The sequence below is a fragment of the Tenrec ecaudatus genome, chromosome 18, assembly GCF_050624435.1.
Source record: "Tenrec ecaudatus isolate mTenEca1 chromosome 18, mTenEca1.hap1, whole genome shotgun sequence".
NCBI lineage: Eukaryota > Metazoa > Chordata > Mammalia > Afrosoricida > Tenrecidae > Tenrec > Tenrec ecaudatus.
Window position 1 is genome coordinate 18,976,396 of NC_134547.1, and position 16,178 is coordinate 18,992,573.

General features: G+C 57.2%; 1 protein-coding gene across 2 annotated transcripts in view; it reads left to right on the plus strand.

Annotated features, from left to right (window-relative positions):
• AKT2 (AKT serine/threonine kinase 2) overlaps window positions 1-8,618 on the plus strand; it is a 40,885-nt gene extending 32,267 nt beyond the window's left edge. For both annotated transcript variants that reach the window (XM_075537944.1, XM_075537945.1), the window contains exons 5-14: window positions 1,932-2,085; window positions 2,354-2,485; window positions 3,644-3,709; window positions 4,415-4,483; window positions 5,094-5,216; window positions 5,542-5,670; window positions 5,786-6,000; window positions 6,290-6,377; window positions 6,464-6,566; window positions 7,261-8,618. In XM_075537944.1, coding sequence (XP_075394059.1) covers window positions 1,932-2,085; window positions 2,354-2,485; window positions 3,644-3,709; window positions 4,415-4,483; window positions 5,094-5,216; window positions 5,542-5,670; window positions 5,786-6,000; window positions 6,290-6,377; window positions 6,464-6,566; window positions 7,261-7,340 — 1,159 coding nt within the window. In that variant the 3' untranslated portion in view covers window positions 7,341-8,618. The remainder of the gene's footprint in view (window positions 1-1,931; window positions 2,086-2,353; window positions 2,486-3,643; window positions 3,710-4,414; window positions 4,484-5,093; window positions 5,217-5,541; window positions 5,671-5,785; window positions 6,001-6,289; window positions 6,378-6,463; window positions 6,567-7,260) is intronic.
• Window positions 8,619-16,178: the final 7,560 nt, after the last annotated feature.

A 16,178-nucleotide genomic window follows, 5' to 3' on the forward strand; every position in this document is an offset into this window, starting at 1 on the left:
CTGGGTGCTGGAAGAGCATGTCTCAAGGCTGACGCCCCGAGGGTGTTCCTTTGGAGGTTTGTAGGCCCTTCGGCCGCAGCCTCTGTCCCCTGTGCCCTAGATACCCTGGCGCCAACCCTGCGTGGCCTACACAGAGGTCCCGGCTTTTCCTCTGGAAGCCAAGTGCTGCAACCCGGCAACCCCGGTCCAGTCGGAACAGGGTCCAGGGGCTGTAAGGAGGCCAAGAGCCAGCCCCGGTTAGGCCTGTGCACCTCCTCCTGTGTCCTGGTGGGTGAGCCAGGCCCGTGCTGGTCCCCTGCGGCGTGGCCCTATGCGCTGCACATGGGGACAGGCCCTCGTTGACCGGGCAGGCCTCTGGGTGAGCAGTGCATGCCCTTCCCTCGCCATCCTCCTGTGGCCGGGAGCGCCTCTGTCTCTCGGGACAATCACACAAGACCTCTCGTCCCAACAGCCCGTAGCGTCGTCCCCACTTTCTCTCTTTAATGCGCTGGTCGCCGTACCTTCAGGGAGACCCACGGTTTCTCTGAGGAATTCTGGTGGCACAGTGCGTTCAGTGCTGGACCGTTAAACCCACCCGCCGGCCCCCCTCCCCGGAAGAGAGACGAGGCTGTCTGCACCTGTTGGGAGCAGTTCTGCTCCGCTCCACCCCCGAGGGTCACTGCCAGTCAGAACTGACCCAGTGGCTGTGTGTTTTTTTTGGGGGTGTGGGGGGAGTGTTGACCCCTCTGAGCCCCAAAGGTCTGCAAGGACCGGAGAGGCTGGTAAAGGCTCTCATGTGAGCCTTTCTCTTGGAGAAGCAGGAATCTTGAGTTCTGTTGGAGCTGGGGTGAGGGTGGGCCCGATCCAAAGGGAGCGGGCTGTCCTGGCCCCCAGCCTGGCTGCATGACCACACCTTCCGAGGGCCTGGCTGCACCTGTGCCCAGGCAGAGGGCAGCTGTGTGTGCGGAGCAGCTCCATCAGGAGCAACCTGGTAGCTACGCGTTTCCTTTTGGAGTTTTGGTTCCTTGCTGGCACAGAGGCTTAGGCACTCGGCTGATCACCAAAAGGCTGGCGGTTCCAGCCCACCAGTCTCTCCCCAAGAGACAGCTGTGGCTGTGGCTCCGCCCAGATGACAGCTTCACAAATGCTCCAGGCTCAGTCCTTTCCGAGTGCCCCTTGCAGCCTCGGGGAGAGGTGTCAGCTGCCTCACGAAGACCAGAACCCAGGATACCGGTCTCTGGGGCCTTGAGGCTCCATGGCTCCATCGTGATAGGGTTGGTCGAGGGGTGGGGTGGCAGGGTGCCTCACAGCCCTCATTGGAGAGAGCTGTGTGTTTTCCCCACTGCTCATGTAGTGGTAGGGTCCTTTAGACAAAAGATAATGGCTCTGGGAAGTCAGCCGGAGTGAGTAGACCCACCTAGACACGCTGTGTGCCAGGCCCAGCGCAGGGACGGTAGGTACACTGGCACTTGTCGTCTTGTCTCTGCCAGTGCCACGAGCGGCCATGCTCAAGTCACGTCTGACCCAGGAACAGTTCTTCAGACCAGCCCCCCCTTTGCCCCCAGGACCCTGCCCCCCCCACCTCCCCTCCTGGTACCAGCCTTGAGAGGAACCTGGCAGCCAGCTCAGCCTCAGGAGAGGAGCTCGTTGGCAACTGTGGTCACGAACCACGCTTGTTCCTGGCTTGCTTTCTTAAACGTGGGGTTTACAGGCCTGTGGTTGCTGATTGTGGGGGAAACTCTGGGGAGGGCCAGCTTGGGGAGGTGGTGATGGTGGTGTGTGTGTGTGGTGGGTGGCTTTCGTCTGCTGCTTTGGCCCTTCCTGCCCATCGCAGCCTGGCTCTCTGCCTCAGGAAGCCTGGGGGATGGTGGCTGGGGGGCTCGTCCCGAGGACCGGACTAGGCTTTGTTTGACCTCGGCACTCAGGGCCTGTGCGCACATGTGTCCCCTCAGGGAGGAATGGATGCAGGCCATCCAGATGGTGGCCAACAGCCTCAAGCAGCGGGGCTCGGGCCAGGACTCCATGGACTACAAGTGCGGCTCCCCCAGCGACTCCTCCGTGACTGAGGAGATGGAGGTGGCCGTCAGCAAGGCGCGGGCCAAGGTGGTAAGTGTTGGGGCTTGCGGAGGTGCGCCCCCATACAGAGCATCCTGTGGCCCAGCGCAGAGACCCTGGGGGCTGCCCGGCAGTCCATGGAGCCACTGCCCAGCCCTGCCCAGCCCTCTGCCTCAGCTCCAGGCCCACCCTGGCAGGTCGCCATGTGGGCAGCACTGAGGCCAGGGCTGACAGCCACTCAGGACACACGTGCTGCCCAGAGGCCTCCCTCAGCCGTACCAAGTGCTGACCCTGCCCCCCTGCCTCTCCCTCCGGGCAGACCATGAGTGACTTCGACTATCTCAAACTCCTGGGCAAGGGCACTTTCGGCAAAGTCATCCTGGTGCGCGAGAAGGCCACTGGCTGCTACTACGCCATGAAGATCCTGCGGAAGGAGGTCATCATCGCCAAGGTGGGGCGCCCCGCACCTCCTCAACTCAGCCTCCGAGCTGCCCTCCAGGAGGCCTCCCAGATAATAAAGGAGGCTCGGGCTCAGCCCTGTGCGTCCCAGGAGGCCTGCGCTGGGGATGGAGTTCTATTGTTTTCTTTCCTTATAGTGGAAAACTCCAGACTTAGACCAAAAGAGTAAAACAAAAACTAAGCACAAGGAATTTCCCACGTAATTATCGTCCAGTTTTAGTAATCACCAACATTTGGCCACTTTTGTTTGTTAGCTCCACCCCAACCCCTCCTCACCCCCACCTTAAAAAGGTGTTCTTACAGCATAGTGTGGACATCATATAATTTCACCCCTGTGTACTTAGATCATGAGCCCCCGAGTCCTGGGGCTGCAAATATTCATGACACTCGGCTGCACTTGGAAGAAAGACCTGGCAGTCTGCCTCTGCTTGACTCTAGCTGCCAGTAACCCTGAGAGCCCAGCTCTGCACTGAGATTCGGGGTCCCCGCGTGCGTGTGTGCGTGCGTGCGTGCGTGTCAGAATCGAGTTGTTGGCAATTGCTTAGTTAATTGGTTTTCAGACCCAGTTAGCAGCCACCCCGATACCCAGGGCCTGCTCAGGGCATCTCGACCTCGGCACACTGTGGCCTCTGCTCACATCCCTCCCCCATGGTGACCATCACAGATGTTGACCCACAGGGCCAGGGCCACCCCAATGGAGAGGAGCCAAGGGTCTGAGCCTCGGGTGTGTGATCAGATGTTAGCCCACATCATTTGGAGGGTATGGGAGACAGGGCTGGGCCCCCCCAGTGGGCATCAATGGCGGACAGGGCTGAACCCCCTCAGTGGGAGACCTGCCAACCCCCCCCCCCCCCCCGTGGATATCATTGAGTTGGAGTGGTAGGCCCACACATTCTCAGGCAAAGTCAAGGCTGCAGGTGTGGGGACTGTATGTCTTGGTCCTTGAGGGGACACTTTGCAGGTGGTGGTCATCCCCATGCCCTGGGCCCCCTCAGAGGGTTGTTACGATCAGTCTCTGGAATCAGGTGGTGGCAGTCTGGTCCTTGTTTGTCAAACTCCCACTGGCTTTCGACCTCCTGGGACTGGGAGCCCCTTGCTGGGGAGTCCATGAATCGGGTCTGCATCTGGGCCTCTCCCCCTCTGGCTGCAGGATGAAGTCGCCCACACGGTGACCGAGAGCCGAGTCCTCCAGAACACCAGGCACCCCTTCCTCACGGTGAGCGAGCCCCACGCCCCTGCCGGGGGTCTGCATCAGACCCGGGATGGAGCGGAACCCCAGCCGTTGTCAAGCACAGTGGGCTGCAGGACACACAGACACACACACACACACACACACACACACACACACACACACACACACACACATCACCACCCCCACCCCCGGGAACAGCCTCCTCAGAGACAGTGCTCTGGCAAGGGGCCCACTGAGCACATGGCCGGGCTCGATGGGAACCGGTTTTAAGGTCAGATATGAGCAGCAGCTGGGCCTTCACTGGGCATGCCACTCAGGCCAAGTGGACAGACACCTCGGTGGCCCAGGCTGACGATGGGGTCGCCCCTTGTGTTGGAGCCACAGCCCTTACTTCAGGCGGGGCTCCCCAGAACCTCCCTTGCTATGGGTGTCGGTGGGGTGTCCTTGGTGGGCAGGTCACCTGAGTTGCTGCCTCAAGTTCCTTGGAGTGGCCTGAGGACTGGGAGCTTGTCTGCCCTCCTGTGGGGCCATCGCCACGTGTCATGCGTGCGTGGCAGCACTGCATCTCATTGCTTGAGCACAAGAGGGAGGGGATCTCGACAACCCACAGCGTCTTCCCCGCCCAGCCACCCCTCTGCCCCACGGTGAGGCCAGTGTGGGGGTGTTGCAGTCAGCCCCCACCACTGCTGGCCTCGACAGAAGCCTCCCCTCTCCCTGTCCCTGCTGCAGGCGCTGAAGTATGCCTTCCAGACCCACGACCGCCTGTGCTTTGTGATGGAGTACGCCAACGGTGGTGAGGTCAGCCAGCCGAGGGGCGAGAGAGGACTGTGGTGGGTGGGGGTCCAGGAGGAGTTGAGACTTGCTGGCTGTCATCTCACTGCCTCCTTCCCAGGCACATGCTGGGGCCCCGTCAGCCCAGGTCCCGGGGTGGGAGGAGCCAGTAGGGAGAGAGGGTAGCTGACAGGTAGCTTGTATAGGTCCCAGAGAAAGCACACAGTCTGGAAGCTCTCCGGGCTCTGGTCTCCCGGGTCGTCCTGCACAGGTAATTGACACGCCCTGTCAGACAGAGTCTCTCTCGCTTGCCCAACAGGCCCCCCACCCCCGCTGTGTCCTCAGATGGGACTCATGGGCCGAGCTCTCCGTTCACTGCCACTAGCTCATACGTTCTGTTCCTCTTTGCTTGGTTGTCATCTCCTCTTGTCCCTCCTAGTGCCCCTCCCGTCGCCTCTTTCTACCCCTCAGGTGAGCCCTTCCCTGTGCCCCCACCCTCTGTCCCGCCCGCTGGCACTTGCTGGTTTCTGAAGCAGCTCTTGGGGGCACCAGGCTGGGTGCCAGTGCCTGGAAGGGGAGGCAGGTGGGTGAGCTGGAGGCCTGACCTCCTGCACCCCACCCCCCCTTCTGCCCCCAGCTCTTCTTCCACCTGTCCCGAGAGCGGGTCTTCACGGAAGAGCGGGCCCGCTTCTACGGCGCCGAGATCGTCTCAGCCCTCGAGTACCTGCACTCTCGAGACGTGGTGTACCGCGACATCAAGGTGAGCCCGGAGACGCAGGCGCCGAAGCAGAGGTTGGAAGACTGGTGAACGACTGTGACCAGGGTCCTCGGGGCCTCGCAGAGGGCCCTCTAACCCCAGCCTTTGTTGAAGGACTGTGTTTGTCTAGTGCAAGGTGGTGCTCCTCTGGTCCAGTTGGGGAGCTGGTCAGTGGGGAAGCTGCTTCCCTGGCTCACTCCCTGCTTGGCTTCCCTGGGCTGCGGCTGCACAGGGGAGCTGATGGTGACTGGCCCTTCAGGGGGTGAGGTCTTGGAGGGTGGCAGGAAGCCCTGGAGGGACATGCCTCAACCCCTCGCCTTTGCTGTAGCTGGAAAACCTCATGCTGGACAAAGATGGCCACATCAAGATCACCGACTTCGGCCTGTGCAAAGAGGGCGTCAGCGACGGGGCCACCATGAAGACCTTCTGTGGGACTCCGGAGTACCTGGCGCCCGAGGTGTCTGGGCTGCGGGCCGGGTGGGGCAGGCCAGGGCTGCCCAGGGCAGAACGGTGGCCCCAGGCCAGCCCTGCTTGGACCTCACCATCCACTGCTGCCCACCCACCCACCTCAGGTGCTGGAGGACAATGACTACGGGCGTGCCGTGGACTGGTGGGGGCTGGGCGTGGTCATGTACGAGATGATGTGTGGCCGCCTGCCCTTCTACAACCAGGACCACGAGCGCCTCTTTGAGCTCATTCTCATGGAAGAGATCCGCTTCCCTCGCACGCTCGGCCCCGAGGCCAAGTCCCTGCTCGCCGGTCTGCTCAAGAAGGACCCCAAGCAGAGGTGAGGGCCGGTTCGCGCCCACACAGCCTTCAGCCAAGTTCGAGTCCCGGGTAGGCCCCTCTTGGGGGTGTTAGAGCGAAGCATGCCCCACCCCATCCTGGACTCTGGCCTGGGCTGGGGAGCTGGCTTCCTGCTCTGCCTCCGGGCATGTGAGCGCCCCTCCCCCGGCCCTGGTGTCCTTTTCTGTGATGGGGTGGAGGTGGCCGGACGGGTTCCGGAAAGGCTGCTCCGAGGGCTGTCTCCAGAACCCGGCTCTCCTAGAGTGGGCACTGATGCCGTCTCTGCCCAGGCTTGGTGGGGGGCCCAGCGATGCCCAGGAGGTGATGGAGCACAGGTTCTTCATCAGCATCAACTGGCAGGACGTGGTACAGAAGAAGGTGAGCCCAGGCCTGACCTGCTCCAGGGGACCTGGGCCCAGCCCTCCCTGCACTGGGCTCTGAGGCTGCCCTTCTCTGCTCCGTAGCTCCTGCCACCCTTCAAACCTCAGGTCACATCTGAGATTGACACAAGGTACTTCGATGACGAGTTCACGGCCCAGTCCATCACAATCACACCCCCGGACCGCTGTGAGTGTCACCCCTGGCTTGGTGGCTGGGCTGGAGGCTTTTGGCCTCACCTGTGCTTTGTGTTCTGTCCTGAGTCAGCTCAAGTGGCCTTTCATTGGTCCTCGACGTGGTGGGTGAGGGCTGGTGGGACCCAGGAGGTGTCAGGTTGGGGAGGTGGGAGACTGCTTGAGGCATGGCTGCAGGTGACAAGTTCCTGTTGTCCTCAAGTGCCTAGGTCCCCAGGGTGGGACTGACCCAGTGATGGCGGTAGCAGTGACCACCATGGCCGCCTAGGTCTGTCTGGTGGGCCCTCACCCCACATGGGTGAGGGGCCTGCATGTACCCTGTCAGCCTCTGGATAGGCACCCCACTCTCCAGGGCCCGATATTCTGCAGGAGAAATACCTGGTCCAGCCTGGGGACTGGAGGTCCCTGGCGATGCAGAGGTGCAGTGCCCCAAATTGGGGGTCAGAGGCAGGAGCTGAGCACCACTGTGAGATGGGGGACCATTTCCTTAGCTCCTGGAGGGCTGTGCGCAGAGGACGCTGCCCTGTGGGGGTGGATTCAAGTAGCCAGAGGCCAGGGCAGAGCAGCAGCATTATTGGGGGAGGGTCCACATGAGGTGGACCCGTTCCCCTGGCACTGCCAGCCTGCAGCCCTTCCTGAGCCCGGGCCCTCTGAAGGCTGGCCCCCCAACCCATCTCTACACCCCACAGACGACCGCCTGGGCTCTCTAGAGCTGGACCAGCGAACGCACTTCCCGCAGTTCTCCTACTCGGCCAGCATCCGGGAGTGAGCGGCCTGGCAGGAGGCACGCACTGGTGGCTGTTTACAGCGGTGTCATTTGGCTTGTTTGTTTGTGTTCCCACCCCTCACCTCCTAGCCCCATGCCCAGCTCTCTTCAACACCCCCTCCCCCTCCTCATTCCCAGCCGCCCTGGCCTCCAGGGAGTACCTCTCCCCACCCGTGTGCCCAGACTAGTACTGGGAGACTCTCACTCCTGGCCTGTCCTCAGGGCAGCCAGAGGCGATGGTTTTAATCCACACAAGCTCGGACGGACGAGGGGTGTGCGTGCAGTGCAGCCACCCGCCTGTGCGCTGCTGCTCGACAGAGGACACCCGGCCTGTGCCACGCTGTGCCCCCAGGGTCAGAAAAGCAATAATGGCTGAGCCCACAGGGGCCTGGGACTCTGGGGTGTGAGGGCTTAGGGCTCCCTCAGGTGGATGCCACTGTGTCCCTAGCTATGCCTCCAGGGCACTGCTTCCAGGCCTGCCTTTGAGGGCTCCCCCAGCCCCTCCACCTGTTATCCTGACTTTGGGGATGAGACAGGAAGAACATTCTGGGGCTGCCTCCACCCACACCTGTGCCTTACTTCCAGGGGGCCTGCCTTCCTGCTGAACCCTGGACCTGGGCCCGGCCCTGGCCCCATCCGAGGGCAGGGTTGGGGGTGCCTGCCTTGGCTGTTACACATCTCCCACCAAGACAGTATTGGGCCTAGTAGGCAGGATGAGGGGCAGGCAGGGGCTGGGCTGGGACAGGTGATCTGCCATGCCCCCTCTCCCGGGCCCCACGTCCTGCAGCCTTAAGGTGAGCGAAAGTGCGTGCGTGTGCGCTGCTGTTCCAAGGGCACATGGTGCCCAGAGTGCGTGTCAGGGACACGTGTGTACAAGTGTGCCCAGGCCTTCGAGTGTGTGTATGTGTGTGAGTGTGTGTGTTTGGGCCCCCATCCCTGGCCCAAGCATTTCATCCCGTGGGGTGGCGGGTGGGGAGGTGCTGACCGAGTGGGAGGAGCCACGCCCACCACACCCACAACTCCCCTTCTTTGGCTTCCCCGCTCACCCAACCTGGCCAGGTGTGTGGAATTTCATTTCTGTGGATCTACCCACCCCCTCCTGTACCACCCACTCACAGAGGCCATCATGAGGTGGGCATGGGCTGGGTGGGGTGGGGTCTTTGCCCTTTCTGCGTGTGTCTTCTCTCGGACACCTCCCCTGCCCTCTGGCCTTTCTGCATTTCCTCTTGTATTTGTACGGTACAAGCAATAAAGACCAGGGCCCAGTCCCTGCGCACAGCTCCTCCCGTCTGCTGGGGGCGGGGAGGGGGTGTGGGGGTGGGCCTCTGGACCTGGGCGGCTTTGGGGGGTACAGCCTAGTGACGATAGCGGCATGAGTCAAGCTGGTGCTAATTTTCCCATCACGTGATCCAAACGTGACTACTTCCCAGGGAGGTCCCACTCCCTCCGGCCCCCGGGAACCGCTCAGACTGTGAGCATCGCTGCCGCGGCCTTTGCCTGTCTGTTTCAGCGAGGGAAACCCGACAGTTTGGGATTAATTTTGCAAAAATACGTCCGGCAGACTGGTGTTCCGGCCATTCATCTTGCAGCCCCGCTCAGACTGCGTGCTGTCGTCCAGGTTGCGTGGCATCCGGCGAGTGGCGTATGCTCAGCGCTTCGCCTAGCCCGTCGCCTATTGATGGGCGCGGTTGTGTGTGGTGCTGCAGCAAACACCGGTCAGTCCCTGCGTCCCTCGGTGACATGACTGTTAAGCCCCTTGGGTATGTCCTCGGAGTGGCCTTGCTGAGTCGTGTGGTGGTTGTATTTTTTATTTTATTGGGAAGTCACTGTGCTTTTGTCCACAGTCGCTGTATCACTGTATATTCCCCTCGCTGGAGGACTGTAAGGTCCCACCGCCCCCACCCTTGGCAACACTGGTTCTCTGCTGCCGTGTTGCTGTCCAGGGCCACGGGAGCAGGGCGGAGGCGAGACCTCACGGTGTCCGCTGGCGTCTCATGGCGAATGGCAGCGAGCATCGTGGGGAGGAGGGGGGTGTGCTGGCTGCTGGAGCTGTGTCGTTTGCCCATTCATGCTTTTGCTGTTGAGTTGTAGGAATATACATATTTTAGATATCAGACCTTGTTGACTATATCGTTGGCTTTGTACACTTGATGAGTTATTTTGATGTCCGTATTTAATTTTTATGAGATCCCAGTAACCTATTCTGCTTTCTGCTCCTGTGTTTGTAGTCGTGTTTGATGTGATTAAAAAGAAAAGAAAGCCCTGGGGTGCCCATGTTTTCTTCTTCTTACCTTCCACATCCAGAGCCCGGATCCATTTTTAATTCATTTCTGTGTGTGACGTGAGGAGCAGGTCTTCCGTTTTTCTGCAGGTGCAAATCCAGTTTTACCAATGCAATTTGCTCAAGAGACGGCCCCTTCCCATGAAGTGGACTAGCACCAGTTTCCGTAGATGCGTGGGTTTATTCCTGGCTAGTTCCATCTCGTCGGTGGCTGCCGCTGAGCCCGCACCAGGGCTGCTCTGATCACGACAGCTGGCATGCAGTGTGTGGAAATCAGCAATGTGAGGCCTCCTCCCTGTTTTCCTTCTTACAAAGGGTTTTGGCTACCTGGGGCCTCCCCCATCGAAAGCAGAGGACAGGTGGGTCTTGTTTTTCGTGGGAATATTGGTGGGTATTGCATGGGCTCTGTAGACGAGTACAGGCAGTACATTTTGACACTGGTTACCCTTCTAGTCCGCGAGCTCAAATGGCTTTGCATTCACGCGGGCGGGTCTGTGGTGGCCCCTTCAATCGTGAGCGCCTTCATTTGTCTGAATCTTTCACATCCCTGGTTACGTTTCTTCCTAGTATCTAAGTGTGTGTGTGTAAGCTGTATGTCTTCTTGGTTTCCTGTGTAGATTTCTCCCTGTTGTACAGAAAGGAGCCGTGTGTGTGTGGTGTGTGGGTGTGTGTGGTTGTGTGTGTGGTGTGTGTGTGTGGTGTGTGTGTGTGTGGTGTGGTGTGTGTGTGGTGTGTGTGGTGGGGGTGTGTGTGTGGTGTGTGTGTGTGGTGTGGTGTGTGTGTGGTGTGGTGTGTGTGTGGTGTGTGTGGTGGGGGTGTGTGTGGTGTGTGTGTGTGTGTGGTGTGTGTGATGTGTGTGTGTGTGGTGTGTGTGTGATGTGTGTGGTGTGTGTGTGTGGTGTGTGTGTGATGTGTGTGTGTGGTGTGGTGTGTGTGTGTGGGTGTGATGTGTGTGTGGTGTGTGTGTGTGGTGTGTATGTGGTGTGGTGTGTGTGTGTGGTGTGTGTGTGTGGTGTGTGGGTGTGATGTGTGTGTGTGGTGTGTGTGGTGTGTGTGTGGTGTGTGGTGTGTGGGTGTGATGTGTGTGTGTGTGGTGTGTGTGTGTGTGTGGTGTGTGTGTGTGGTGTGTGTGTGATGTGTGTGTGGTGTGGTGTGTGTGGGTGTGATGTGTGTGTGGGTGTGTGGTGTGTGTGGGTGTGATGTGTGTGTGTGTGTGGTGTGTGTGGGTGTGATGTGTGTGTGTGTGTGATGTGTGTGTGTGCGTGGTGTGTGTGTGGTGTGTGTGGGTGTGTGTGGTGTGTGGGTGTGATGTGTGTGTGGTGTGGTGTGTGTGGTGTGTGTGTGTGGTGTGGTGTGTGTGGGTGTGATGTGTGTGTGTGTGGTGTGTGTGTGTGTGGTGTGTGTGGGTGGGTGTGGTGTGTGGGTGTGATGTGTGTGTGTGGTGTGTGTGTGTGGTGTGTGTGTGTGTGGTGTGTGTGTGGTGTGTGTGTGTGATGTGTGTGGTGTGTGTGTGTGGTGTGGTGTGTGTGTGTGATGTGTGTGTGGTGTGTGTGTGTGGTGTGTGTGTGTGGTGTGTGTGTGGTGTGTGTGGTGTGGTGTGTGTGGGTGTGTGTGGTGTGTGGGTGTGATGTGTGTGTGTGTGGTGTGTGTGTGTGTGTGTGGTGTGATGTGTGTGTGGTGTGTGTGTGTGTGGTGTGTGTGTGTGGTGTGTGTGTGGTGTGTGTGGTGTGGTGTGTGTGGGTGTGTGTGGTGTGTGGGTGTGATGTGTGTGTGTGTGGTGTGTGTGTGTGGTGTGGTGTGTGATGTGTGTGTGTGGTGTGTGTGTGGTGTGTGATGTGTGTGTGTGGTGTGGTGTGTGGGGTGTGTGGGTGTGTGTGGTGTGATGTGTGTGGTGTGTGTTCACCTTGGACCCTGTAACTGTGCTGGATTCCTCCATGAGTCCCTGCAGCTTTCCTGTGGCCTGAGATCTTCTGTACAGAGACTCATATCATGTGCACCTTGGATACTTTCTCTTCCTTTCCAACTTGGATCCCATTTCTTGTTTTTGCCTGGCGGCTCTGGCTCAGACTTTAGATATTGAATAAAGGGGTGCTAGTGGGGAACCCTGTCTTCCTGTTCCCATCCTCAAGGGAGACGACTCTTGGTCTTACTCCACGGAGTGTAATGTTGGCAGTTTCCTGTTCATGGACAACCTTAGTGGTGTTAAGAGACCTGAACTTCCTGTCTCTACTTTGCTAACAGTTTTTATCAATCAGATGCCTTTTCTGCGTCTAGTAAATGCCGGTGGTCCTTTTCCTTTGTTTTATTCATGTGGCGTATTTCATTGGCTGGTTTTCTGATGTTGAGTGCCCTTGTTTATACTCTGAGAGTAAATCCCATTTTGGTCATCGTGCCTGATTCTTTACCATGCTGTTGGAGTCTGTTTGCCAGAACTTGTGTTGAGATTCTTGGCATCTCTGCTCCCGAGGGAGACTGGCCTTCCGTTTGTTGTGATGGCGTATCTGGTTTGGTCTCAGGGTGGTGCTGGCTTCATAGAGTGAGTCTAGGGAGAATCCCTTCTCTGTTGTTGATTTTGGACAAGTTTGAGAGAGCAGGGTCGGTGTAAAGTCTCTGTGTGGGCATATTCCCTCGTGAAGCCATCTGGTCCGGGGCTTCGTTGGAAGGTTTGGGGTGATTGATCCAGTCTCTTGTGATGTTAGTGTGGGTGCGTTGTGTGTTTCTAGGAGGTTGTCCATTTAAGTGTTCCGCTTGGGTGGAGCAGTTTTCCACACAGCTCTGTCAGGATCCTGTGTGTGCTGAGCTGCTGTCATGTCACAGCGGCTGTTGTTGGCATCCTCTCTTCTAGCTTGTGATTTGTTGGTTTCTTTTTCAAAGAACCAACTTCTGGTTTTGTTGGTTATCTTGCGGTGCTATTTTCTGTTTCATCCATTTTCTTCCAGCAGTTTTAGGCTCCTTTTGCTCTTGTTTTCCCTTTCAAACGTTGTAGAGTTAGGCTATTGATTTAGGACCTTGTTCTTTTTAACGTTGTCATTCATTGCTATGAATGTTCCTCTTAGCACAGCTTTCCCTGTGCCCCATAGGTTTGGGTAGGCTCTGTTTACATTCTCAGTCAAGTCTGTCTTTCACTTTCGTTTTTTTTTAGGGCCCGATAGGTTTTGAACAGTGTATTTGAGGTTTCTGCTGCCTTCACCCCCTGTGATCAGAAAAGATCTCTCTGTGGGATTTCAGTCGTCTTACATTTATTGACATTTGTTTTGGGTCCTGAGTTCGGGTTTGTTCATGCTCACTGGAGAAGACTGTCAGAGTGTGTGCTGCATGTCTGTCAGGTCCACTTAGTTCACAGTCAAGGTTCTGTTGGCTGATTCTCTTCTGGTTGTCCCAGTCACTATTGGTGGTGGTGCATTAAAGTCTTACCCCTGCATTTCTCCCAGTACTCTACGTACAAGTAACGTCATAGGTTTGGGGAGTTGACCCTTCCATCATGACACAGGCTTGGGGCATGCTGTGAAACTGGAAGAGTGGAGGAATGTGGACGCTGCGTCAACACCGTGCCATCACATGCAGGCAGCGAGGTTGGGGCTCTGTGCTATCTGGCCACATCAGGGGGCAGGGCAGAGGCCTGGGTGCCGGGAGCGCTGCTGCTGGTGGCCCAGTTGGTGTGGCTGCTTGCTCACCACGGGTCGCTGCTGCCCACCGAGAGCCCACGGGCATCACCTGTGGCAGGAGCAGAGGAGCCTCCATGGGTGCTGCCTTGTATCTCGACGACTACGCGACCTTCCTCGGGTGGGCACTTGAAGCGGAGCAGGAGCACTGTGGGGACGGGGCTGTGCCCTGCTGCCTACTCACGCTCAGAGTTGGGAGTTTTAACGATACCATCCAAATAAAACACCCCTGTGGAGAAATCTTAAACAAAAAGAAAACTGCTTTCCCTTTAGCACAACAAAAGGCAAACCACCCGAAGGGCCGTGGTAAATGTAGGTCTGGTCAGAAGTTGACCTGAACTGACGTTAGTTGAGCAGCGCACCTGCGTGTGCGGGGCCCTCCTCTGTCTCACCTGTTTTGATGTGTTTCAGTGAACTGTCACCACCTGCTCTCTTGGTTGCTGTTTACATAGGATGATTTTTTTCCCCTCTGTTCTTGACTTTTAACCGACTTGGCTATTTGTGTTTAGGGTCTGTCCCCTGTAAACAGCCCACTAGCGGAGTCCTATCCCTTAGCCATTCTACCCCTCCCTTCTCTCTCTGTCTGGACTAAGCCTTGGGCTGCTAACCACAAGGTCGGTGAGTTGAACCTAGCAGCAGCTCGAGGAAGACAGAGGAGTCGGCTTGCTTTGGCCAAGCTCGGCCCGCTCAGGAAAACCCCGTGGAGCAGCAGCTCCACTCTGTGCTGTAGGGTCACTGTGGGCTGGAGTGCCCACCATTACTGTCCACAGGAGGATTTACTTCTGCCTTCTGTGTGGGAGACTTATGGCTTCTTTCTCATGTTTCCAATGTTGACTCTTTTTTTTAGTGTTGATTTTTATCTATAGTTTTTATCTGTCTGTATTTTAGGAATCCTAACGGGAAGGTCAGCAGTTCAGAAATCCGTAGGAGAAAGAGGGGGCTTTCTACTCCCGTAAAAAGTTAGTCTCAGAAACCCACTGGGCAGTTCTACCCTGCCCTCTAGGGTCATTGGGTGTTGGGATCGGTTTGGTGGCTGTGAGTTTGGTTCTGATTGTGTGTGGTCCATGCTGATCTACTTTGCCTCCTCACTTCCTTATTTTGGTCTCTAATTTTATTTATCTTCTTTGTGGTAAGCATGGGAGGAAATAGTTCTTATATCTTGCATTTTGATACTAGCTTAACTTCCTTAACAATGAAAAGTTTGTATCTGCACCAGTGTCCTTCCCCTACCCACAGCTGTTTTACTTGTTGGTGTCCTGATTTGCATCGTGGTTTCCCTGTAATCTGCACTGTAAGTCTGTTTCACCGTTTGCCTCAGTGACTCCCTCCCACCATGCGCCTGGAGGACATGCTGCTGTGCATGCCGGCGACACTTTCCCCAGAGCCCGTTTTCTTACCGCCCAGGCTGCCCTTTACGGACATTACTGTCGGCTGCAGGCTGATGTTGTTTACTTGTTTGTCTCCCTTTTTTTCTCACGGGACCAGTCAGGGTGTATCAGAGTTCCTCTCCCCCGACTTCCTCCCCACCAAGTTCCTGCAAATGTTCTGATGTCATCCTTGGTTTTTAAACGATCGTTTCGCTGGGTCTGTTATCCCTGCTTGAAGCTGTGCGTGCCGTCACCTAGTTGCCGTCCTGTCTGTGTGGCTTTGACAGGAAGTAGGCACTTTATCAGACGAGGCCCCACTTTACGTGGTACCTTTTGATTCTCGGGGGGTTTGATGATCATGTGTCCTGGTGTGCTTCTTTTAGGGCCTATACCTTTATTGAGCTTCTGGTGTAAGATTTCTCGTGTTTTGTGATATTTAGGAGATTTCCGCCATTTCTTCAACAACTGCCTGCTCCTCTGGAGCTCTCCTCTGTGTGGATTCGTTCTCTTGACCGTGCGCACGCATCCCGTAGCCTCCATTGTTCTTCAGTTCCAAAGGCCGCCATTTCTTTCACTGATCTTCATTTCTATCCCCATCCCTTAATGGCTCTGTGCCCACTAAAGGGGTGGGGGTGGAGGGTGAACGGGACCCTGACAGCAGTATGCTGTGCTGCCCTGCATGTGGGGTCAGTGCCCGCCCACAGGGCTATGTGCAGCACTGGGGAACTGCGCACAGCACCGTAGGGGTCAAGCTCTGCCAAGTGGTGGGGCGGGGCCCTTCCACCACCTGCCACAGTGTGGGGTGAGGTGGGGTCCTTGGGGGAGATCCCTGTGGCCCAGGTGATTCAGTCACCCCTGTTACGGCAGGGATTCACTGAGTTCCAGTTTAGTGGCTGCTGTAATAAACCTCTTTAACAACCCTTCTCTGCTGCACTTGTACTTTTATTTCTGTAGCTTACATCCCCAGGGGGCCGGCTTTTAGTACACAGATGATTTAAAAGTACCTGGTCCTCATTGTACATGTTCAGGAAAGGGTCTGGGGCCGGATGGACGGGTGCACAGTCAGCCTGGAGATGCTTGCAGCAAGGGGCAGCCAGGGAGTGCTTAGAAGCCCCACATGGATCGAGGTGCGCAAAGGGGTCCAGGAGTCAAATGAACGAGCCCTCTGGGCAACAGTACAAATAATGTACAGGCAGTCTGTGTGCTACAAACATGAAGGGTCCACACTTGTGTCTTAAAAATGTGTGGGTCAGTCAGAACAGGTGCAGGTGAATTTTGAGCTGGACTGTGGTGCAGAAAGGCCCCGAGCTGCCCCTGGGTCTGTAAAGCTGTGCATGGAAAGGTGAGGGGCCCGTGTGAGCAAGGAGGGCGAGTTTACATAGCATTTGAGCCAGGCTCCGACGGCGGCAACTGACCACGTGGCTCTGAAGATGTCCACGGCTCTCCACAGCCCCTCCCAAGCTGGCCTCTGCCCTGTACACTTTCGTTACAGCCATTGTGACAGAGCACCCACACTGAAGATTTCCGCCTG